This window comes from Rana temporaria, chromosome 13 (assembly GCF_905171775.1).
Source record: "Rana temporaria chromosome 13, aRanTem1.1, whole genome shotgun sequence".
NCBI lineage: Eukaryota > Metazoa > Chordata > Amphibia > Anura > Ranidae > Rana > Rana temporaria.
This window is the reverse complement of record NC_053501.1, coordinates 51,301,220-51,327,252: the sequence shown is the minus strand read 5'-3', so window position 1 is coordinate 51,327,252 and position 26,033 is coordinate 51,301,220. Positions and strand designations below refer to the sequence as shown.

Genomic DNA, 26,033 nt, shown 5'->3' with positions numbered 1-26,033 from the left:
CTTTCTCGAGCAGTTCCTGCACATGCGTGTCTCAGAAAGTTTGTCTTCTGGACTTTACAAGCTGCAGCCAGGGATTCAAAGCGACCTTCATCTCCCACACTGGGGAGGATTATGGTGACACTTCTGTCACTCACATAACACAGGTATGGCAGCAATGGGCACACAGCACTGTACATGTTCTGCATTCTGTCATAACACTCAGCTTGTGCTGAACCTCGTCACCTAGCACAATGTTTACTGGTTCATACATAGAGACCTATGTCCTCTTCAGCAGATGGTGTCAGTATTATATATAATGTGCACAGTCTATTATATAGAACAGTCATCTATATACAGGCAGTGTAGAAGAGAAAGCAAAATGGGGGGGGTCCAAAATCAAAGAAACCTCAGCAAAAGCACTATAATGTACAGTGTGGCTGCCATAATACACCAATATACATTACCAGAGGTCAGTGGCATCACTAGGGTTGGTGTCACCCGATGCGGAAAAAATTGGTGTCACCCCTTCTCCACCAACTATAGTCCCCACTAAGTGCCGACCCCCCTCCCTCAGTACAGACCCCCCTCCCTCAGTATAGACCTCCCCCTCTGTACAGACCCCCCTACACTAAGTGCCAACCCCCCTCCCTCAGTATAGACCTCCCCCTCTGTACAAACCCCCCTACACTAAGTGCCGACCCCCCTCCCTTAGTACAGACCCCCCCTCCCTCAGTATAGACCTCCCCCTCTGTACAAACCCCCCTACACTAAGTGCCGACCCCCCTCCCTTAGTACAGACCCCCCCTCCCTCAGTATAGACCTCCCCCTCTGTACAGACCCCCCTACACTAAGTGCCGACCCCCCTCCCTCAGTATAGACCCCCCTCCCTCAGTATAGACCTCCCCTCAGTACAGACCCCCCTCCCTCTCTCAGTGCATACCCCCCATCAGTATAGACCCTTTCAGTGCATACCTCCCCCTCAGTAAAGACCCCCCCTCAGTATAGACCCCCCTTCCTCCCTCAGTACAGACCCCCCTCAGTGCACACCCCCCCCATCAGTATATACCCCCCCATCAGTGCATTCCCCTTCTCAATATAGACCCCCTTGGTGTATACCCCTCCATCAGTATAGACCCCCTTAGTGCATACCTCCCCTTCAGTGCAAACCCCCCCCCATCAGTATAGACCCCCCTCAGTGCATACCCCCCCCCCAGTATAGACACCCTAATGCATACCCCCCTCAGTATAGCGCCCCCACCACACATGCCCATCTACATATAGTAAATAAGGAAATGTACAGACCTCAGTCAAAACAGTGAGGATGGATATATACACTCACAGCGATGTGTGTCCCTCGGGCTCCTCTTGCTCCGGTGTGGATGTAAACAGAGAGGAGGTGGAGGCGGGGCTTCAGTCCGCTCCGCTGAGAGGCACAGATCACAGTGTAGGGCAGCAGGCGCTGGTAGCGGTGTCACTACCAATGGATGTCAGCCCTCTGGCGGGTGTCACCCAGGTGCAGCCCTGCCTAGCGACGCCACTGCCAGAGGTTCATGCACATACACAGGGGACTGGTCACTGAGGGGTTGATACACATACACTGGGGGACCGGTCGCGAAGGGGACGGCGCACACTGGGGGACCGGTCGCGGAGGGGACGGCGCGCACTGGGGGACCGGTCGCGGAGGGGGACGGCGCACACTGGGGACCAGTCAGGGAGGGGACGGAGCACACTGGGGACCGGTCAGGGAGGGAACTGAGCACACTGGGGACCGGTCAGGGAGGGAACGGAGCACACTGGGGACCGGTTGCGGAGGGGACGGCGCACACTGGAGACCGGTTGCGGAGGGGACGGCGCACACTGGAGACCGGTTGCGGAGGGGACGGAGCACACTGGGGACCGGTCAGGTAGGGGACGGAGCACACCGGGGACCGGTCAGGGAGGGGACGGAGCACACTGGGGACCGGTCAGGGAGGGGACGGAGCACACTGGGGACCGGTCAGGGAGGGGACGGAGCACACTGGGGACCAATCGGGGATGGGACGGAGCACACTGGGGACCGGTCAGGGAGGGGACGGAGCACACTGGGGACCGGTCAGGGAGGGGACGGAGCACACTGGGGGACCGGTCACTGAGGGGACGGAGCACACTGGGGGACCGGTCACTGAGGGGACGGAGCACACTGGGGGACTGGTCACTGAGAGGATGGAGCACACTGGGGACCGGTCACGGAGGGGACGGGGCACACTGGGGGACCGGTCACTGAGAGGACGGCGCACACTGAGGACCGGTCACTTTTGCTGCTTTTACTAACATGCTTATATCTTATTTTAGGGCCCTGCTGGTACAGAGAAACCTCCATTACCTGTAAAGTATGAAGATAAATAGGTTTGTCTTGGCGTCAAGGCCAGGTAAGTGTTCTTGTTTTGTGCTTCATTACTGTCGTATCCAAGGCATGAAATACCAGGAAAATAATGAATATCCACATTCTCAGTGGTATAGGTGGCTGCATTCTGACACTGCTCTCTGCAATACACCCTCCTCTTCCCTGCTGTCCTTCAAGGCCTCATACACACTGGAGTGTGAAAGGCTGAGCTATGACTGTATGTGTACTTAGATGTACAGCTGTGTCTACCTACAGTTATCAAAAAAGAAATTCCTGTGTTGGGGTCAGTTTAGCCATGTCCGAACAGAGCTGAAAGCATGTAAATGCTGGTATTGCATTTAGATTAATGAAAAAATAATAGGTGATTGCGAACAAAATAAAAATGACACATTTCCTGTGGGTCTATCGCCACCTGTCCTTCCCCTTGTACATCGTTGTGTCTCATGACTAAAGCGAACCCTCTTTGCCATGCACAGGGCCCTAGTGAGATATGTAGCCCCTCAAATTGGCTTTGGTGTCATACGCAAGTGATACAGAATGTTTAACCACTTAAGACCCGGACCATTATGCAGGTTAAGGACCTTGCCCCTTTTTGCAATTCGGCACTGCGTCGCTTTAACTGACAATTGTGCGGTCGTGCGACGTGGCTCCCGAACAAAATTGACGTCCTTTTTTTCCCCCCCACAAATAGAGCTTTATTTTGGTGGTATTTGATCACCTCTGCGGTTTTTATTTTTTGTGCTATAAACAAAAATAGAGCTACAATTATGAAAAAAATTCTATATTTTTAACACTGTTCTATAATAAATATACCCCAAAAATATATAAAAAAAAAAGTTTTTTCCTCAGTTTAGGCCGATACGCATTCTTCTACCTATTTTTGGTAAAAACAATCACAATAATCGTTTATCGATTGGTTTGCGCTAAATTTATAGCGTTTACAAAATAGAGGATAGTTTTATGGCATTTTTATTAATATTTTTTTTTTTTTTACTACTAATGGCAGCAATCGGCGATTTTTTTTATTTCATGACATTTGCGACATTATGGCGGACACATCGGACAATTTTGACACATTTTTGGGACCATTGTCATTTTCACAGCAAAAAGTGCTATAAAAATGCACTGATTACTGTGAAAATGACAATTGCAGTTCAGGAGTTAACCACTAGGGGAGCGCTGTAGGGGTTAAGTGTGACCTCATATGTGTTTCTAACTGTAGGGGGCGGGGCTGGACGTGTGACGTCAGTGATCGTCTTTCCCTATATCAGGGAACAGACGATCACTGACATTGCCACAGTGTAGAACGGGGAAGGTGTGTTTACACACATCTCTCCCCGTTCTTCAGCTCATGTGACCAATCGCGAAAAACACCGGCGGCGATCGGGTCACGGAGCTTCGGACTGCTTTGTGGGCACGTGCGCGACCCATGGCTGGGCACTTAAAGAGGACGTACCCATACGTGATTGTGCCATTCTGCTGACGTATATCGGTGTTAGGTGGTCCTTAACCACTTAACGCCTGCCGCACGCCTATTTATGTCCACAGAATGGCACGTACAGGCAGAAGGACGTATATATACGTCCTTGCCTTCTAGCGGGTCGGGGGTTCGATCGGGACCCCCTCCGCTGCGTGCGGCGGGCGGCTTACCTCGGGGAGCGATCCGGGACGACGGCGCGGCTATTCGTTTATAGCCGCCCCGTCGCGATCGCTCCCCGGAGCTGAAGAACGGGGAGAGCCGTATGTAAACACAGCTTCCCCGTGCTTCACTGTGGCGGCGCATCGATCGAGTGATCCCTTTTATAGGGAGACTCGATCGATGACGTCAGTCCTACAGCCACACCCCCCTACAGTTGTAAACACACACTAGGTGAACCCTAACTCCTACAGCGCCCCCTGTGGTTAACTCCCAAACTGCAACTGTCATTTTCACAATAAAGAATGCAATTTAAATGCATTTTTTGCTGTGAAAATGACAATGGTCCCAAAAATGTGTCAAAATTGTCTGAAGTGTCCACCATAATGTCGCAGTCACGAAAAAAATCGCTGATCGCCGCCAATAGTAGTAAAAAAATAATAATTAATAAAAATGCAAAAAAACTATCCCCTATTTTGTAAACGCTATAAATTTGGCGCAAATCAATCGATAAACACTTACTGCATTTTTTTTTACCAAAAATAGGTAGAAGAATACGTATCGGCCTAAACTGAGGAAAAAAAAAATGTTATATATGTTTTTGGGGGATATTTATTATAGCAAAAAGTAAAAAATATTGCATTTTTTTCAAAATTGTCGCTCTATTTTTGTTTATAGCGCAAAAAATAAAAACCGCAGAGGTGATCAAATACCACCAAAAGAAAGCTCTATTTGTGGGGAAAAAAGGACGCCAATTTTGTTTTGGAGCCACGTCGCACGACCGTGCAATTGTTTGTTAAAGCGACGCAGTGCCGAATCGCAAAACCTGGCCTGGGCACTTAGCAACAAAATGGTTCGGGGCTTAAGTGGTTAAGTGGTTAAACCCTCCCTTTCCAAGATCTCATTCACACAATATGTTCAGTGCCAGGCGTTGTGGGAGCCCAACTTTTTTTTTTTTTTTTTTTTTTTTAGTGTACAGTAGGTAACGGGATTAAAAGCAAAATTCCATGGTGTGTTTGCAATGTGGATCAAATATGTCTTGATGTCCATTTTATTGTAGTAGAGCGTACCGCAACTTGTCAGGCGGCTGACAGGTCGCCCCTGTGTGAACCGGCTCTAAAGAATACATTGGAGCTATCTTACATTTCTGAAGGTTTTGTTGGCAACTGATCTAATGCAAATAATAATTGCCCTGCACGCTATTGTGTGGGTTTGTTGCAGTTTGTATTCTGATTCAGGCCTGCTTCACACCTATGCATTTTTTTATTGTGTATTCAGTTTTGCAGAAACACACTACAGTATATTAAACATGGTTTCCTATGGGTCACGTTCACAATCATACTGGTCCATTGATCCCAAATGTTGTCCTGCTTGCAGGAAAAGTTTTCCCTATTCCTGCAGTTCTCTCTGCCAGGTCTATGACCTTGACAATGTCACTATCTCCTGGTCCTACACAGAAATGTCTCAGGGCCCTGTCAGCATTATGCCACAGACCTTGCGCCATGTCTACGCATGCACAGGATTTTGCCAAATGCCCCCTGGAGTTTCACAGATCTCAGGATGCAGTTTGTGAGATCTTGCGCATGTGCAGACATATCGCGGGGTCTCCATCATATCACTGTCAGGAATCTGAGCTGTTTCTATACATGGGCGGGGTCTGAGTACACCATTCTCACCTAGTTGACAGTCAAAATAAAATAAATTCTGAATTCTCCACAATACATGGGACTGATTGTATGATGCTCTCTTAACCAGGAAACGACGGGGAGCCGGTGCCTGAGAACTTCTGCTTGGAAGAAGCTGAACTCTCTGAAGAGCTTAAAGATGGGCAAGTCTTGGCCAAAACCTTGTACATCTCTGTGGATCCTTATCTGGTGAGCACAGTACACTATTCTCTCTGTAGAACAAAAGACACTTTGCTGATATGTTAAGCCGAACATACCTGGACCGAAATTCAGCCGGTTTAGCAGGAACCAGCTGAATTTCAATCCATATTTGGGCAGGCTGAATGTACGCAAGTCGATCTACTTGGGCACAACCAGCCTGTCTGATTTTTTCTTTTCTTCATGCGATTACTGTCAGCGGCTATAGTTGCTAGCAGTAAGATTGAATTCTGCCGGCCAAGAAGGCTCCCCATGCCCCCCTGGCGGCAGAACACAATGGCACTGCGGGAGGCACACCGAATGCATTGATGGGGGAATTGAGTGATTTTCTTTCCTTCCACTCATAGTGGAAGGAAATAAAAACAAATAACCAGAAAGTTCACTTTAAATCATATATTTTGCTAGTGTTCTATTTGAATTTTTTCCAGCGATGTCGCATGAATGAGGAAACGGGGACAGATTACATGCAGCCATGGAAGGTCTCTGAAGTCCTCGACAGCGGTGGGATTGGAATGATTGAAAGAAGCAAAAACAGCAACCTCAAAGTTGGGGACATTGTCTCGAGTTTTAACTGGCCTTGGCAGACAAAGTGCATTCTGGATGGTAACACATTGAAAAAAGTAATACAACTTGGTATTAATTGCTTTCGTTTTTTATTCCATTTATTATGGTACATTTTTTTAAAATAATTTTTACTTTGTGGTCAATAAAAGGGGTACAGAAATACCTTTCCTCTGAGGACACAGGCAGAAATACAAACACTTTTTTAGTAGCTGGAAAGAGTAATAATCATTGCCATGTTTACATTGTAGTCTGGTCCCTGTTGTAAAGATCTCATGAACACTTGGGCTGGGAGAGAGAGAGGGTGTGATTGAAAACCTTGCAAAAGTTTAAACCCTTCACTTGCTCAATACAAAAATATAAAATATGGACGGAGTTCCACTTTAACATTAAAGTAACACTAAACCCCTACTCTCCAAAATGAATTCATACATATCCACTACCAGGGCTGGTGCTAGACTATTTTGCTCCCTAGGCAAGAGCAGCTACTTGCACCCCCCAAGAAAAATAAAAATTTAAAATTTAAAAAATATATTAAAATTTGAAAAACTCATGTGAGGTGTTTCCAGAGTCTGATCACCCAGCAGTACACATGTGTAAGGTGTACCCAGCCTCTGATCACCCAACAGTACACATGTGTAAGGTATACCGAGCCTCTGATCACCCAGCATTACACATGTGTAAGGTGTACCCAGCCTCTGATCACCCAACAGTACACATGTGTAAGGTATACCCAGCCTCTGATCACCCAGCATTACATAACATGTGTAAGGTGTACCCAGCCTCTGATCACCCAGCATTACATAACATGTGTAAGGTGTACCCAGCCTCTGATCACCCATCAATACACATGTGTAAGGTATACCCAGAGTCTGATCACCCAGAAATACACATGTGTAAGGTGTACCCAGTCTCTGATCACCCAGCATTACACATGTGTAAGGTGTACTTGGCCTCTGATCATCCAGCAGTATACATGTGAAAGGTGTCCCCAGCCTCTGATCACCACGCAATACACATGTAAGTTGTCCCCAGCCTCTGATCACCCAGCACTGCACACGCAGCCATGGTAAAGCCCCCCTGTTCCATGTGTCCTCCTTGCAGGGAGCAGTGTTGGTGGGTGGAGATCTCGCCTAGCTTTGAGCAGGCTCCAGCTCCAATCTGATAGAAGTTATCCGACCAGGAGATCAGAGTGTCGGGCGATGATTAAGCATGGGACATGAGTGGAGCCCCCCGCTACACACTTGCACACATAGATAATAATCCCCTGGGTGCATCCAATGCCCGGCAGTTATGGCACAGTATGGGGCAAGTGGGATGTCTATCAGGGTGCTGGATCCAGGTCATCCGACAGGCTGGATGTTTGCCACATGTGATGGGAGGAGGCTGAAGAGGGAGGACACTTCTTCTTCTACTCCTGGATTCGTCCTCGGCAAAGGCAAAACAAACAATGACAACACAACCCACTTGTAGAAGAGCATGGCAGGGGAGCCCCGGCTGTAGATTCTACTATGGCCACTGGCCCCCTCCTCCCTATAATACTGCTGTGTCCAGGGTAACTTCCCCCTGTGCCTCCCGTCCCGGCTCTGAGGAAACTAGTGGTCGTGGCTGCGCCTCCATGTAACATGCTCTGTGAGCTCCTGAGCCTCTAATTTTCCCTCTCACTTTCATTTGTTTGGAGTGAGCAGTGCATATTAGTTGCAGTCATGTGCACTGCTCTATGCACACTACAAATATATTATTTGCATCCCATAGACTCTAGTCCATATCAGAAGCGAGTAAAAGAGGGTGACTACGTTCCTACCTACAGGGATTTAACTATTGCTGTTTCCAACACTGCGGCCAAGTTTGTGAGGTCAGACTGCAAACCACCAATGAGCCGTCACCAGTTGCGGTGCCAGGAAATATTTATAGCAATCAGGCATAGCTATGCCCCTTCTATCCGTTGGTCCGATTAGGGTGCTGTATTTGTACCTAGGTGGCCCACAGAAAGTTAAAAAAAAAGGCTTTTGATGAAGGCTACTTTCCCACTGAAGCACTGGGTGCGCTGGCAGTAAAACGCCGCTATTTTTAGTGGCGTTTTACCATTTTGTTTGCCGTGATTTTCGTCTGCTAGCGTTGCGGTTTTAACCCCCGCTAGCGGCCGAAAAAGGGTTAAAACCACCCGCAAAAACGCCTCTTTGTGGCGTTTTGCAAGCGGGTTGGAGGCGCTACCCCATTGTTTTCAATGGGCAGGGGCGCTATAGGAGCGGTATTTTTACCGCTCCTACCGCACCTCAAAGATGTGGCTGGCAGGACTTTTTTTTTTGCGTCCCTCCAGTGCAATATTCAAGTGTGAAAGCCCTCAGGCTTTCACACTGTATAGAAAGGAGCGGCTCTTTCCAGGCACTATTTTTAGCGCAATAGCGCCTGCAAAGCACCTCCGTGTGAAAGCAGCCTAAAAGAAGGCTCGCAGGACCTAGCCCCCTCATCCATCGGGAACAGTAATGATTTATGCCAGTTCACCCATAATCTCGTAAAGGACGAGAAGTCGGCTCCCTGCAGAGAGGCACCAGCATCATTTAGAAACCATAGCAAATCATCAGCATACAAAGCCACTCTCTCCTCCAGCCACTTCACCCTAAGACTGCAAATCTCGACTTGCTGTCTAATTTACATATTGTTATTACTTTAAAAATGAAACTATACCTATAAACTGTATGCAATAAAGGTAACAATTTTACATTCTCCCTATCAAGGAGTGAGTTCACATTTGTTAAATCAAGGATCCAGTAAATCAGAAGCCAAAACCATTACCCTTGACGTCTTCAAATAATAGATGAAACAAAACTATAGTGACAATGACTACAGATCACTCAGTGCCACAGAAGTGTTACCCCTATTTATTTTTAATACAGGTGGACCCGAATCTTGTGGACGGCCACTTGTCACTTTTGTTGGGTGCCGTTGGAATGACCGGATTGACGGCTTTCCTCGGTGTGAAGGAGAAGGGTCATGTGATCCCTGGAGCTAATCAGACGATGGTGGTTAGTGGTGCTGCTGGAGCTTGTGGTTCCCTAGCTGGTCAGGTAAGTCACTGTATCTTTAACTGCATTAGGCAGTGTAGAATTCTTTCATCCTCTGAGATACAATTGAGAATTTTTAATTCCAACATTTTCCCTTATTTTGATCCTTTGAAAAGGCTGTTACATATACCGTATTTATCTGGGTATAGCGTGCACCAGCGTATAGCGCGCGCCCAGTTCTAGGAGGGAAATTTCCTGGAAAAAAAAAGAATTACTTACAGTTTAAATGTCCCTCTTCGGTGTCTTGCCCGGCGTCCATCGACGGCCTTGTCCGATCCGTCTTCGGCCTTCGTGGTGTCCTCCCCGCTTCTCCCACGCTGTCTCCGAGCGCCGCCGCCGACATATACCGAGCGCAGTACACTCGGCTAGGCTCGGCCACGCTCGGCTCCTGCAGGGCGTGACCGCGAGCATGGCCGAGACTAGCCGAGTGTCCTGTGCTCGGTATATGTCGGAGGCGGCGCTCAGAGACAGGGGACAGGCTCAGAGACAGGGGATCGGCGTATAACGCGCACCCACAATTTTCCCCTTTTTTTAAGGGGAAAAAAGTGTGCGTTATACGCCGATAAATACGGTAGCTATTGTGATGAAAAAAAAAAAAGAAGAAGAATCCTATGTGTTTCATAGATCATGTTGTGTCGTGTTCTGTAGAGACTTATAATATGACTGTTCTAATGCCTCGTACACATGATCGCGATTCCCGAAGATAAAGGGGCGATGTGAGCTTTTTGTCGCAAATTCTGACCGTGTGTATGCTCCATCGCACTTTTTCTGTCAAAATTCCTGCCAAGAAAAGATTGAGAGTAGGATCTCAATTTTTGTGACAGGAAAAATTCCTGTCGCGAATCGCGTTTGCCTGTATGCAATTACGACGTGCAAAAAAAACGCAAATGCTCAGAATCAAGCAGAAGAGCCGAATTGCATATTGAACTTCATTGATCTCGGCTCGTCGTACGTCACCGCGTTCTTGGTGTTCGGAATTTCAGACAAGATTAGTGTGACCGTGTGTATGCGTATTTCTTGTCGTAAATCGCGATCGTGTGCACAAGGCATTAGTAATCGGGTGATGCTAGGAGGTTTAATATCCTATATTATATATAAGTTATGCACTGTATTTCTTGTATGCATTGATAACAAGCATGGGAATATTGTCACACTGGACTCAATACTAATTGTGTATCCATCATCATGTCTGCATGTGCCTCATGCACATGGGCATTTAAAATACTCCTATGTCTGCTGGATCTTTCTGCCTGGACATGCCAGAAAAATTAAGCGTAAAATATGCTTGTCTTGGTGTGTAATGCTCATAAGCTCTTCTAACGCAGCTTTGGGGCAATTTTTTCGCCTCTTAACCACTTTTACCCCCTTAATGACAAGGCCATTTTTTTGCGATACGGCACTGCGTTGCTTTAACTGACAATTGCGAGGTCGTGCAACGTTTTACCCAAACAAAATTGATGTCCCTTTCCCCCCCCCCCACCTTTTGGTGGTATTTGATCACCTCTGCGGTTTTTATTTTTTATGCTATAAACAAAAAAAGACCAGCAATTTTGAAAAAAAACAATATTTTTTTACTTTCTGTTATATTCATTAACAAATGTATTCATCAGTTTAGGTCAATATATATTTTTTTACGTATTTTTGGTAAAAATATAAGATAAAATTGCATTAAGCGTATACTGATTGGTTTGCACAAAAGTTATAGCGTCTAAAAAAATAGAGGATATATTTATGGCATTTTTTACTGTTATTTTTTTTCTACTAGTAATGACGGTGATCAGTGATATTATATATATATATATATATAATTTTTTTTTTATGTTTATTTTTTTATTTTTTACGGGATTGTGGCAGACACTGGTTTTTGGGACCAGATACATTATTAGAAACTATGGCAGGTATATGCAATTAGCGGACCTCCAGATGTTGCAAAACTACAAATCCCATCATGCCTCTGCCTCTGGGTGTCATGCTCGTGGCTGTCAGAGCCTTGCTATGCCTCATGGGATTTGTAGTTCTGCAACAGCTGGAGGTCCGCTAATTGCATATGCCCGAACTATGGGAAAGATTTATGGACTTATTTTTAAATTGTTTTTACTGGTAGTGGCGGTGATCTGTTTTTTTTTTTTTTTTTATAGCGGGACTGCAAAATTGCAGCGGAAACATGTGACGCTAAGTGACACTTTTTGGGGACCAGGGACATTATTACATTGATCAGTGCTAAAAAAAATTAACTGATCAATGTAAAAAATGACACCAGCAGGGAAGGGCTTAACACTAAAGGGTGATCAAGGGGTTAACTGTGTTCCCTCAGTGTGTTCTAACTGTATGGGGGATGGGCTCACTGGAACACCACAGAAATCGCTGTTCACAATCACTGGGAACAGCAGATCTCCATGATGTCTCCTGTCAGAACTGGGATCAGCCTTATTGACCTAGGCAGATCCCCCGCCATCGAGCTGACCTGACCTGCCGCAGTATACAGTGGCTGGTCGGCAAGTGGTTAAAATACTTATCTAAATGCTTAAGGTAGTATTAAAGATTCAGCTTCTCTTTTTTTTTTTTTTTTTTTAACAAACACGTTCTACTTGCCTGCTCTGTGCAATGGTTTTGCACAGAGCAGCTCCGATCCTCTTCTTCTCGGATGCCCCACTGACACTCCTGGTTCCTTCCCCATGACCAGTGCCTCCAAGAGTAAGCTGCTTGCTATGGGGTAACTGGTGTGTAGTCGCTCCCATGCTCTATGCATCCCTAGACTCCGAGCCAAAAGCAGTGTTTTTCTTTATCGTACATCACGGGACACAGAGAAGCATAGTAATTACTATGTGGGTTATAGAGAGTACCTTCAGGTGTGGACACTGGCACGCCCTTAAGGCAAGAAGTTCCCTCCCCTATATAACCCCTCCCATACCGGGAGTGCCTCAGTTTTTTTGCCAGTGTCTAAGGTGTTGGTCACGAGTGAACATGTGCTCCAAGGAGCTCCACTGGAGGGATCCATATTGGATGTAAAAAGCCTCCATGAAATCCGGATCCGTCCAAAGTGCTTCTGAGCCAAAGTGGACGGTACCCGGGCCCCGGTTAAGAAGAACGGGGTTTGGCCTGTAATGCTTCTCTTTGAGAGCTGGATCCTGGTTATTCAGTACTTTGGTCAATTTCCTAATACCAAAAGTTTACTGACAGGGTGCGATATGGGTCCAGGGGTGTGGTGTTCCTGTCCATGGACCCCGGCCCCTGAAGGTCTATAGACGCTGCTCTCCGTGATGGGTGAAGATTGGACTGTCTGTTTTTGCAGAGTCCTGCAGCGTTGGATCAGGTAAGTGAAGGTGCTTCAGGACTTGGTCCTAGGAGTAACCTTCCTTTATTTGAGCCATTATGTTTGCCTAAAGCTATCTGTCTGTGCTTCTCCTAATGGTCCTGTGTGTTGTGGGGAGGAGGGGTATCTCTAGTCAGGTAGTTAGCCCCTCCTGTGCAGGTTAAAGCAGAAAAAAGTTGTCCAAAATGTTTGGCTTCACTTGGCTTACCTGGTCCTCACATGGAGCTGTGGTGTTCCATCCTCATGCATGAGCGCAAATGAGTTTTTTGTACGCTGCTTCAGTGCGCACGAATGTGCGCGGCGTGCTCCGTGAGATGCGTGTGACGACATGTGCGCGCGTGCGGCTACGTGTGCGCGCGTAGCCTCGTGGTGCACGCCTAACAGCGGCGTGCGCATGCGCGCAGGGGGTCTATCTCAGCTGTTCTCTATGAGACTTGAGATTACAGGACAGAGCAGGTCAGGTGATTACACCTAGTCCTTATATGCTCCAGTCCACCTAACTGGTTCTGGCTGACGGTGGACACAGAGATCTTGTGCTTATACTTTCAGTATTTAGTACTGGTGGTGGACAGTGACATCTGCTTAAGGCGCATAGTGGGCTCTGCACCTTGCCAACCATCAAATAGCAGCGTCAGTGCTGGTCTATAGGTTCGCAAGTAGTTGCAACTATTGTGAGTACCTCAGCTTTATCATGGCTAAAGGCTCAGGGACTAGAAGCAAAAAAGCAAAGGGTTCGCCATCTGGCTCAGAGGATCTCGGGCATGCTCCTGCGGCTGCTTCCTCTCCTGAAAAATTGAAGGAGGCCCAGGGTGAACCATCAGGGCTGTCAGATGCCTGTTCTGCCCTTGTCCCACCTGCTCCAGTTTTTGTGACACAGGAGGCTCTGGCCTCAGCTATGGGGGGTCTGGAGCAGAGATTAGCGACCTTGATTGCATCCTCTCTCTCAAGGGAAAAACGCACAAGGTCCCCCTCTCCCTCTGAGGAGTCCCTCGATTTGGGGCATGCATCCTCAGAAGAGGTTGATTTACCCTCTGGAGATCTGGCAGAAGGTCAGCTGGAAGTAGTGGACTCTGAGGATTCCACTTTGGGAGAACCCTTTTCGGCGTCGCAATCCGAAAAATTGTTGGTCCAGTCCCTCACTGAGATGGTCCGTTCGGCCTTCAAGTTGCCACTTTCAGAGCCAGCTTCAAGTGCAGTCTCGTCTTTAGGCTCCTTAAAAGCTCCTCAAGCTAATTATTCCTTCCCGGTTCACCCCCTGCTGGAAGGGCTTATCTACAAGGATTGGGAACATCCAGATAGATATTTTCTTCCTCCTAAGAAGTTTTCGGTTTTATACCCCATGGAGGAACAATTCACTAAAAGATGGGGCATCCCCAAGGTTGACGCAGCTGTGTCCTGCGTAAACAAATCTTTGACCTGTCCAGTAGACAACGTTCTGGTATTCAAAGATCCGACAGACAAGAGATTAGAGACTTTATTAAAAACCTCTTTTGCTTCGGCGAGAGGAATAACCCAGCCTGCAATTGCGGCTATTGGGATTTGCCAGGCCTTGAAAGACCAGTTTAAAGGGGTCTTAAAGGAATTGCCGGCACAACAGGCCCAGAATTTGGCTGAGTTTCCCAGAGCATTATGTTTTGCCATAGATGCTATTAAGGACTCCATTCAGCAGTCCTCACGTCTCACTCTCTCGCTAGTTCATATGTGCAGGTTACTCTGGCTGAAGAACTGGTCTGCTGAAGCCCCGTGTAAAAAATTACTGGCGGGGTTTCCCTTTCATGGAGAGCGTTTGTTTGGGGAAGATCTGGATGCTTATATTCAGAAAATTTCCAGTGGCAAAAGTACACTGTTGCCAGTAAAGAAAAGGTTTAGGGGTTCCCCCTCCTTTAAGAGATCCTCCTCTCCTATCCCTAGTACTTCCGGTACCAGGCAGTTCCGACGGCCTCCTGGACGATTCAATGCAGGTGGGAAGCCACAGGGCCAGCCTCAGGCTTCCAAAAAGCCTTGGAACCGTAAGCCACAGGCCAAGCCAGCAACTAAGTCAGCATTATGAAGGTTCTCCCCCACTCAGCCGGGTGGGGGGAAGGCTTCAGCTGTTTGCGGAGGCTTGGCTAGACAGGATCCAAGACAGGTGGGTCCTTTCTACGGTCTCCGGGGGCTACAAGCTGGAGTTGAGCGAATTTCCTCCACCGCGCTTCTTAACCTCGAACGTCCCAAAGGACCTCGGCAAAAGAAGGTCCTTAGCATTGGCCTTAGATCATCTGTTATCCCAAGGGGTAATCAGAGAACTGCCAGTGGAAGAACAAGGTTTGGGGTTTTATTCCAATCTCTTCACCGTCCCCAAACCAAACGGGGATGTAAGACCCATCCTGGACCTCAAGGCCTTAAACAAGTTCCTAAAGGTCCAATCATTCCGGATGGAATCGATCAGGTCAGTGGTGGCCTCCCTGCAAGGAGGGGGAACTACTAGCGTCCATCGATATAAAGGACGCATACTTGCACGTTCCTATCTTTCTCGACCATCAGAAGCTGCTTCGCTTCGCGGTAAATCAGCGCCACTTTCAGTTCATGGCCTTACCTTTTGGTCTGGCCACCGCTCCTCGTGTTTTCACGAAAGTATTGGCTCCACTGTTAGCCTATCTAAGGTCTCAAGGCATATCCATAGTAGCCTATCTAGACGACCTATTGGTAGTAGACCGGTCAGTGGCCGATCTAAACTCAGCGGTACACAGAACCGTAAAATTTCTGGAATCCATGGGTTGGGTTCTCAACCTGGACAAGTCAGCCTTAATGCCTGTGCAAAGGCTCGAATATTTGGGTCTACTCATAGACACAAAGCTAAAAAGGGTCTTCCTGCCCCAAAGGAAGTTCGAGGCTTTAAGAGAACTAGTTCAACTAGTCAAAGCAAAGCGTCAGCCTCCCATTCGCCTCTGTATGAGGTTACTGGGAAAGATGGTAGCCTCGTTCGAGGCCGTTCCATTTGCGCAGTTCCACTCGAGGGAGCTTCAACATGCCATTCTGTCCGCTTGGAACAAAAAGGTTCAAGCCTTGGATCTCCCTATGTCTCTCTCCCGGTCAGTCCGGCAGAGCCTTTGTTGGTGGCTGGTTCCCCGGAACCTGCTAAAGGGGAAGTCATTTGTTCCCGTGACATGGCAGGTTGTGACCACGGTCGCCAGTCTGCTAGGCTGGGGTGCAGTCCTGGGAGGTTTGTCTCTCCAGGGGAAATGGTCAGCCTCCGAGAGGTCTCTACCCATAAATCTGCTGGAAATTCGAGCAGTCTATCTAGCCCTGTCAGCTTGGTCAGACAGGTTGAAGGGTCTTCCGGTCAGGGTTCAATCAGACAATGTCACTGCCGTGGCATACATAAATCACCAGGGGGGCACAAGAAGTCGTGCAGCCCAAAGAGAGGTGAATCAAATCCTGACCTGGGCAGAGAAATATGTCCCATGCATATCTGCAGTGTTCATTCCGGGAATAGACAATTGGCGAGCAGACTACCTAAGCCGCCAACAGGTGCTTCCAGGGGAATGGACTCTTCACCCCGACATCTTCCAGAGCATTTGTCAGAGGTGGGGAACACCAGATGTCGATCTCTTTGCATCGAGGTTCAATGCAAGGGTGGGCAACTTTCTGTCCCGGACAAGGGATCCACTTGCTTACGGCACGGATGCACTGGTGTTCCCATGGGACCAGTTCTCCCTAATGTATGCGTTTCCTCCGCTGCAATTATTACCCCGTCTTCTTCGCAGGGTAAAGTCGGAAGGAAGACCAGTGATTCTGGTGGCTCCAGCGTGGCCCAGAAGGGCCTGGTTCGCGGACATTGTAAGGATGTCCGTGGGGCAACCGTGGTCCCTTCCGCTTCGGCCAGACCTATTGTCCCAGGGGCCAATATTCCATCCTTCCTTACCGTCTCTCAATTTGACGGTTTGGCTATTGAGTCCCATATCTTAAAGAAAAGGGGTCTCTCTAATGCGGTGGCATCTACTTTGATTAATGCCAGAAAACCGGCATCCAGACTTATCTATTACCGAGTTTGGAAATCTTATGTGGCCTGGTGCGAGACCAGGGGTTGGCATCCCCGGAGGTATCTCATTGGCAGAATTCTGGAGTTTCTGCAGTTAGGGGCAGACATGAAGTTGGCCCTAAGCACCATTAAGGGCCAGATCTCTGCCTTATCGATTTTTTTCCAAAGGCCACTAGCTACACATTCCCTGATCAAAACCTTTTTGCAAGGTGTGATCCGGCTTAGTCCACCAGTCAGGATTCCCTTGTGTCCATGGGATCTGAATCTGGTCCTTTCTGTCTTACAGAAACAACCATTTGAGCCCTTGGCTCATATTCCTTTGGTCCTTCTGACCAGGAAGGTGATATTTTTGGTAGCCATAACCTCCGCCAGGAGGGTTTCGGAGTTTGCGGCCTTGTCTTGTAAGGAACCGTACCTTATATTCCATAAGGATAGAGTGGTCCTACGGCCCCACCCGGCTTTCCTACCTAAAGTTGTTTCAAAATGTCATTTGAATCAGGATCTTGTTCTCCCGTCTTTTTTCTCAGAACCTAGTTCTGCAAGGGAGAAGTCTTTGCATACGCTAGACGTATTAAGAGCAGTTAAGATCTATCTTAAGGCTACTGCTCAAGTCCGGAAAACTGATACATTGTTTATCCTGCCAGAAGGTCCCAGATGTGGGCAGGCAGCGTCGAAGTCCACTATCTCCAAATGGATTCGGCAGGTCATTACTCAAGCCTATGGCTTGAGGGGAAAGGTTCCCCCGTTTAAGGTTAAAGCACATTCCACTAGAGCGGTGGGTACTTCCTGGGCAGTGCATCATCAAGCCTCCATGGCTCAAGTCTGCAAGGCCGCGACATGGTCGTCTGTCCATACTTTCACTAAGTTTTATCAATTGGACATAAGAAAGAATGAGGAGAGCGCCTTTGGGCGCAGTGTGCTGCAGGCTGCAGTTTGATTCCTCATGTCTGATGGCGCCCGGCTTATTTCTTGGGGTCTCCCTCCCCTCATAGCATTGCTTTAGGACGTCCCACATAGTAATTACTATGCTTCTCTGTGTCCCGTGATGTACGATAAAGAAAATAGGATTTTTATAACAGCTTACCTGTAAAATCCTTTTCTTGGAGTACATCACGGGACACAGAGCACCCGCCCCTCTTTTTGGGGTATTTGGGACACTTATTGCTTGCTACAAAACTGAGGCACTCCCGGTATGGGAGGGGTTATATAGGGAAGGGAACTTCTTGCCTTAAGGGCGTGCCAGTGTCCACACCTGAAGGTACTCTCTATAACCCACATAGTAATTACTATGCTTCTCTGTGTCCCGTGATGTACTCCAAGAAAAGGATTTTACAGGTAAGCTGTTATAAAAATCCTATTTTTTTATGCCCACGTGCATGAGACCAAAAGCATATAATCAGTGCATGCTTCCAGTATTTCAGGACTGTAAGTCTGCTGCTCTGTCAATATATGAGAGATAGTTTTTCAGCTGTGTGTATTCCAATTGTTGCTGTGACAGCAATCCTTACACCAATGCCATCTCTAATATCGATGCTTAACCCTAGATCGGCCACCTCCTCGGCTGCTCCCATATTGTAGGAATCTGTGGCACAAATGAAAAATGTGCCATTTTGACCTCAGAGTTGGGTTTTGATGAGGCTTTGAGCTACAAGGAGCCAGGACTTGGAGAAAGGTTAAGAGTCTGCTGCCCTGATGGTGTGGATATCTACTTTGACAATGTTGGAGGAGAGATCAGCGACATTGTTATCAGTCAGGTAAATAAGATTGCTTATGTACTGTATAGGAGTGTGTGTATTTTATACAATGCCGTGGTTGTGACCATGCATATGGCAATTGCATTTTTAAAGTTCATAATGATATTAGTCTTGTATTTAAAACACAGGACAGTGAAACTATATCCTGGCTTTATGTAAAACTTTCAATATCGCTGCGCTATTCGGCCACTAGCGGGCACTTTTACCCCCTGCTAGCGGCCAAAAAAGGGTTAAAATCACTGCAAAGTGCCTCTGCAGAGGCGCTTTGCCGGTGGTATAGCCGCGGTGCCCCATTGATTTCAATGGGCAGGAGAGGCGGAGGAGCGGTATACACACCACTTTTTCGCCGCTCCAAAGATGCTGCTAGCATCCAGTGTGAAATCCCTCTTGGCTTTCACACTGGAGAGACAGCATCGGCTGTTTCAGGGTGCTTTGCAGGTACTATTTTTACCCTTTATAGTGCCTGCAAAGTGACCCAGTGTGAAAGGGGTCTTAATGACCCCTTTCTGAAAATGTTAGTGGTTTGGCTGTATTATAGCTACAATACATGGTGCCATTGACCTGGCACAAGCATGCAGAATTATGCATCTGTGTACTCGTCAAGTTATTAGACTTATATTTTTGAAGCCCTTGATTATATATGACATCTAGCATTTTCTAAACCAAGGGTCTCAGAGCTTCCTTTAGGAGAGGGGGGGGGGGGACTGTTGCCATTGGGGGAAGAAAATGTCCTGGCATCAATGAGATTAAACCATGCCCCATCATTGGTATCAATAGGGAAATAGTGTCCCATTGTTTGTGTCAGTGAGAGAAACAGTGCCCCATAGGTATCAATGGGAGAAATAAGGTGCCATAGTTGGTGTCAGTCAGAGGACTAATGCCCATTGTCAGTGCCAGCGGCAGGAACTATGCTCCACTGATGCTGACAGTGGGGGTCAGGGCGTGGATAGTGCCCCAAGAGCAGGATAAAAGCAAGCAAAGGGCCCCAGTTTGGAGACCACTGTTTTAAACAATATGTAGGTAATGACAACTTACTATTTACCCTGCAGTGCAGGATTCCTTTAATTAATCACATTCATTATAGACTTTGGATCTTAAATTGGTGACTCAGCTAAAAATGTATTTTTCGTTTAAGATGATAAAGTGCATGAAGTGCTGATCCTATTGTACTTTCTTGTCAGTAGATGAACAAAAGCAGCCATGTTATTCTGTGTGGTCAGATCTCTCAGTATAACAAGGATGTTCCCTATCCACCTCCACTCAACCCCCGAACCGAGTCCATTCTGAAAGAACAAAATATTACAAGGTTGGTGTACTGTGTTATGATTGGCTAGGGATATTGTGTATGTATTTTGTGGCACTGCTTAATATTACCAAGTTGACCACACTGTGACCAAACTTACTTTCATTCCTGTAATGCATCAGATATGTTAACAGTGGGGGGAAAGTAAGTATTTGATCTCCTGCAGATATTGTAAGTTTGCCCACTTTCAAAGAAATGAAGGGTCTATAATTTTTATCATAGATGTATTTTAAATGATAGAGACAGAATATCAACAAAAAATCCAGAAATAACACGATACAAATGTTATAAATTGAGTTGCAGTTCAGTGAGTAAAATACCGTATTTATCGGCGTATACCGCGCACCTTTTTCCCCCGAAAATAGGGGGGAAATCCCGGGTGCGCGCTATACGCCGATAGCATACCTCGGAGGAGAAGGAGGGGGACGAGCGCCCGCGGGAAATGACCAAACTGTCATCTCTTCTCGGCTCTCGCGTCTCACACGCACAGTCCCGCCTCCGCCACCAGCATTGGACCAGTGTTCTGTCTGTCACTGAAGATGGTCCAATGCCGATGGCGGAGGCGGGACTGTGCGTGTGTGACGTAGAGCCGAGTGGAGATGACGGCTCTGTGATTTCCGGCGGGCGCTCGTCCTCCTCCTTCGCCTCCGAGGTACTGTATGCTGCATAGTTTTAAATAGCATAGATTTAAATAGGAGGGAGACCGCACACGCACAGGTGCACTGAAGCATTGAGCTAGCAGAGTGGATTTAAGTAACAGCCTGATGCACAAATTCAGTCAGACCCAGCTGGAAGTGGTGAACTGTGGGAGACATCTCACTTGGTGTTAGTGGTTTTTGCCTCTTTCATTTTCATTTTGCAAGTGTGGTTTTAACATTTAATAAAGGGATTATTCCTTTTTATAAGGAGAGCACTATCTTTTGTTCTTTGTATCCTTTTATATGGCTGGATATATCATTTTGGAACTGACCAGTTGAGCGGCAAGAGCCTGTAATCTGCTTTGTAGCTGATCCCAAAAGGTTCACAAAAAATTAGTTTTTCCTGAAAATTCCCTCTTAAAATTGGGGTGCGCGTTATACGCCGGTGCGCGTTATACGCCGATAAATACGGTAAGTATTTGATCTGCTACCAACCAACAATAATTGTGGCTCCCACAGATTGGCTACAGTAGGTGCTCATGTGGTACACAGATGTGGTACGCAGATTAGTCCTGTCAATTTAAGACGCGGCTCCTAATGACAACTCGTTATGTGTCTAAAAGGCACCTGTCCACAGAAAATCAGCAGTTCCTCTAGAAACTAGCAGTTTACGCTTGCAATACGGGTGCCGGCTTTTAGTTCTTTTGGAGTTGAGCTTTAGAAGTGATTGAAAACTACTTTTATTATTTCATTAAAGCAGAGCTCCACCCAACAAGTGAAGATCCGCTTGTTTGCTCTACCCCCCCCCTCCGCTGCCACATTTGGCACCTTTTTGGGGGGGGGGCAGCAGGTACTTTCTTTTGACAGGTACCTGTCCCCACTTCTGGGGGACCTCACCTCAGCCCGCATTCTCCTTCCCACGTTGCTGGGCCATTCACAAAGTGCACTGCAGTAGGGAGCCGGCTTCACTGCTGGTTTCCCTTACAAGGAATGGCACCGGGAGTACACGAGAGGCGATCGAAAAATTGGCTGGGGTGACGACATGGCGGGATCCCTGTACGGGTAAGTGTCCTAATATTAAAAGTTAGCAGCTACAGTATTGGTAACTCCACTTTAAAGAGGAATTTCAGTCTCTAGAGGGGCTTGAAACTTTTACCCCGCTGCTGCCATTCTAAAGTGTGTAGAGATGTGCCAAATGGCTCTGCCTTGACTTTGAGTCCTAGCAGAGTCCTTGGGCACATCTATACTTGTGATTTCCTGTGCATGCCCAAGGACAGCGAACATTTAATTGCTCCTCAATTAGTTGTCTTTGTGCAGGAAACTTTGCGTGCGCAGATGTGCTGCAGGGCTCACTCAGGACCTGAAGCTTGCAGCACATCTGCGCACACATGTTGCGGGGGGGTACAATAAATGTAATCCTTGAGTAGGTGAAAAATGCGAAAGCGCTGCACAAATACTATAAATGGCATCAAAAATAAATGATGTCCAGTTGTAAGAGAGTGAGGGGAGGAGGAGGCAAAGCAATATGACATGCAGAAGGTCCGCTTTACTGTGTTAAAGCATCTATGAGATTTTTTGTGATTTGGTTTATGACTTATACAATATGAAGAACATCTATTATCTTTCTGTCTGTTTATCTAAGTTTGCAGAATCATAACAAACAAGTTAGATGAATAAACTTGCTTGTTTCTGTTTAATCCAGGGAAAGATTTCTTGTGCTGAACTATACAGATCAAGAGGGATCTGCGCTTGCACAGCTCAGTGAATGGGTGAAGACAGGAAGGCTGAAGGTAAAACTCTTTTGAAACAAGCTGGCACTTGTTTCCACTTACTGCAGGTTCCGATCCATGATAGCAGCATAGTTCTAAGAATAAAGAGAATTATGTATGTGCGCCATTTTTATGACCTGAATTGCGCAGATACTCATCGGGGGCACCTTTACTCTCGCAGGTTGGGGTCTGCTAAGATCACGCCTTTTTTATTGGGAAACCTATCCTGTGAGAAATATGGGAGCTGCTATTGCTGACCTCCTCTCCGAGATACTAGATGCCTTCAGGACAGTCAAGCCTCATTCACACAGGTGATTACTTGCATGTCCTGTGCAGGTCCGTGTTTTGCTGGCAGTCTCATAGATGTTTGTTGGGACATGTGGCTGCACAGACACCGTCGCTGTGTTCCAATGTAACATCTGTGCGGGTGCATTCAGGGTCCATGTAGCTGCATGTCTCAATAGACCTCTATTAAACTGCCAGCACAAGGATTCGTTCAATACCTGTGCATCACCATACCAGCAAAACTCAGCCCTGCACGAGACACACAAGTAATCACCCCTGTGAACAAGGCCTGAACTCAGGAGTGGAGAGTATTTTACAATATGCCTTCTTCACAGAGACAGATGTTTTGGAGATTGTTTTTTTTCTTAGCAACTGGGTTTCTTCAAGATTTACCGCCTGGCACTAACTAGTATAGAGTATTAGCTAGTTTGCCAGATTCCAAAGGTTCTAAAGCAGTGATGGCACCTCAGATGTCTTGGAACTACATTTCCCATGATGCTCATGCATTCTGCAGTGTAGTTGAGCATCATGGGAAATGTTCTAAAACATCTGGGATGCCAAAGTTCACCATCACTGTTCTAAAGTCACTGCTACATGCTTTCCCAACCTCATCACATATCTAATGTTGAGGTGCCATTTACACCACAATCCCCTGCGTTCACTATGCATGTCTGCATATGCGTTTGTAGTACATTTTTTATTTTTTTTGTCAATTTGAGATCACATTTGTAGTGTTCCAGTGCAGGAAAACGCAGCTTCCCTTTTCTTTTTCTTTTTTTTTTAAATGGACATGAAAGCACCGCAAGACGTAAACTAGGTTCATTGAAATACATTCTTGCATATGCATTTATATTGTGTTTAAAAACGCACCTAACTGCCTCTGGTTTAAACAAGCCCTGAATGTGTTCTTGGCGTTTTAGTGATACATACATGCACAGAATATCAGAATGTGACTGTTTTCTTGTGTTTCCTGAACAGGTTAAGGAAACTATTGTTCACGGGATTGAAAACACAGCAGGTAATAATCAATAAAAATTTTATGACAAGAAATATACAGCTGCAGAATACCAGCAACATCCCTCATTTACAGGAATCTGTAGTCTCTTTAGAGTTTATTTTCATTTTTTTTTTCTTTTTTTTTTATGTTCCCATCGTTAGCATGATGGCTAGAAAGGCGATGTCCATAGATTTCTGAATATACTTTTGCACAGCTTCAGGAGCACCCCAAAATGGCAATTCGGAGACATTTTAACCTTGTCTTTAGTTAATGCTTTTCATTGGCTCATTACAGCGACTGTGGAATGAGAGAGTAAAGTTTGGATATATTAAGCAATTTGCTTTGTATATGTGCTTGGTGCTCCCAAGGAGAATGTGTAATAAAGAAAAATCTTGGAGGTGTGTCTAGTCATGTGACAAACCATCCTCCAAGTTCCTGCATTTTATGAATGTTCTGCAAAATGGAAGCTGCTTTATAGAGTCCCTAATGCAGAGTGCAGGCTGCAATATCTGCTCCCCTCTTTAAATAAGATCCCTAGTTTATCTTACAGGATAAGTATTGGGGTTACTTTTGATTTACTGATGGTTACTAAACAAAAAAAATAACTTATTCTCAAAATCTCCATTTTAACCAGAGACGTACCAAACTGCATATTGGGATGATTGGATTATTGGCTGCAATACTGAGAACTCCATATGCTTTTAGTAGCAAAAAAAAGTATAATTATGTATGTATGTATGTATGTATGTATGTATGTATGTATGTATATATATATATATATATATATAAAAATATATTTTTTCACCAGGCTGTACTGAGCTTAAAGGGGTTGTTTGTTGTTAAAAAAAAAAGAAAAAAAGTCGTACTCCTCTGTGGCACTCCTGGTTCCTCCTTCTCTAATGCCCCCACGGCAGAGTGCTTTCCTTGGGGCCACTTGTGCGGGCATGCTCCCCAAGTCCTGCTGCGTCCCGCCCTGCGTCATTGGGTTTGATTGATGGCAGTGGGAGCCAATGGCAATCTATCCAATGAGGACCCGAGACAGCAGCTGGAGCATCCTTTCACTGGAAAAGATTGGGTTCAGGTAAGTAAAAGGGGGGCTGCTGCACCTTAGAAGGTTTTTCACCTTAATGCAAACCTCAAGGGTTTACAACCCCTGTATCATCACACTTTTTTTTGTTCTTTTTTTTTAGGTGCCTTCCTGTCAATGATGAGAGGAGGAAACATTGGAAAGCAGATAGTCCAAGTTACTGAACAACTGTAGATTACACCAACCACGATGATCGGTCACTTCAGCTTTTACAAAGAATTACATACATACAGAGATACAATAATAAACATTTATTGATGGCGATCATGTTGGTCATCTCATGATTTTAATACAGGAACAGTCATAAGCAAGACCTGCAAAAAAAAGAGGGTTTCTACTCGCCTATCCCCCACCCACTCCTTTCATCTTCGCTTTCTTGCAGAGCTGTGGCCACCCAAAGAAATTTTCACATTTGACACTTTGAGAGAGTTGAATTTCCTGTATCCCCTACCACTGAGGTTTCTTCCACTGACACCTATATTATTTCTCGGTCCTGTAGTGATAAAGGGGCAGAAGGAAGAAGCCACAGCAGAGCAGTAATTGAACAACTGGAAGCTTCTGCTCTGCAAGAGAGAAAAAAAGATTTGAGGAAAAGCTGGATTATAAATCCTTTTCTAGGTCTTGGTTTGTGTCAATTTAGGGTCACTTTAATCATGACATATGATTGGAAATGTCTTACTAATAAGTTAAATACAGACTATTCACCCTCTATGGTATTACATAAGAGAAGGCACATCACAGTAAGTAATGAGAAGATCATGGAACAGGATAAGACATATGAAGTCTGTATGCAGGGCCGGATTTCCCATTAGACACTGTAGGCATGTGCCTACAGGCTCCCATCTGTATGAGCAGGGCTGTGCTACAGACCATCCCTCTCAGCCTGGACTGTGTAGACATCAACCCACAGGACCTGATCTCCTTCCAGGACCCATATAGGGACCCCCAGTACTGCTGATCACCCCCCCTGGGACTGGACCATGGGAGGGTTGCAGGAGAGGATCCTCTGCACAACTCCAATCTCCAGATTACAGGAACATTCCACCCTGGGTACCTCTCTAATTCAGATTATGTCTGGATGGCAGAGCGCCCTGTCTGGGCATTTGCACCTGTACAGAGGCTGGGTGGACTGCAGCTTCTGTGGGCTCTCTGATGTGCCCACTCTGCTCCCTGCCAGGGTTCTTGGTCTACCCACAAAGACAACAGGCATGTCATTATGCTGTAAATTCAGTAAGGAAAACACAGACTCAACAAGTTCAGCTGAGAAAAAATATATTCAAAAGATAAAAGAATTTCAAGAAACTGTGTGACATACAGTATTAAAGCCCAATTCCATCTCTCTCTTGTAAAGGGGAACTC

The 26,033-nt window shown here is 46.3% G+C and overlaps 1 protein-coding gene across 3 annotated transcripts; it reads left to right on the top strand.

The window, feature by feature from the left end:
* LOC120920236 (prostaglandin reductase 2-like) lies at window positions 1-24,938 on the top strand. Of its 3 annotated transcripts, XM_040332199.1 has the most exons (10): window positions 5-143; window positions 2,311-2,387; window positions 5,754-5,872; window positions 6,310-6,501; window positions 9,340-9,510; window positions 18,386-18,595; window positions 19,780-19,901; window positions 22,239-22,326; window positions 23,569-23,608; window positions 24,778-24,938. In XM_040332199.1, the coding sequence occupies exons 2-10, from the start codon at window positions 2,351-2,353 to the stop codon at window positions 24,846-24,848; spliced, it is 1,050 nt and encodes a 349-aa protein (XP_040188133.1). In that variant the 5' UTR covers window positions 5-143; window positions 2,311-2,350; the 3' UTR covers window positions 24,849-24,938. The 3 variants fall into 3 exon arrangements, with proteins under 3 accessions (XP_040188135.1, XP_040188134.1, XP_040188133.1); XM_040332200.1 differs by lacking the exon at window positions 6,310-6,501 and having other exon boundaries at window positions 2-143; XM_040332201.1 differs by lacking the exons at window positions 22,239-22,326; window positions 23,569-23,608; window positions 24,778-24,938 and having other exon boundaries at window positions 1-143; window positions 19,777-19,861.
* Window positions 24,939-26,033: the final 1,095 nt, after the last annotated feature.

What these genes read in the sequence shown, in the direction of transcription:
- LOC120920236 (XM_040332199.1), top strand. Translation starts at nt 2,351, where the DNA reads ATGAAGATAAATAGGTTTGTCTTGGCGTCAAGGCCAG. An exon ending in TGTCTTGGCGTCAAGGCCAG is followed by an intron (nt 2,388 to 5,753) that starts GTAAGTGTTCTT and finishes TCTCTTAACCAG; the next exon opens with GAAACGACGGGGAGCCGGTG. An exon ending in CGGGATTGAAAACACAGCAG is followed by an intron (nt 23,609 to 24,777) that starts GTAATAATCAAT and finishes CTTTTTTTTTAG; the next exon opens with GTGCCTTCCTGTCAATGATG.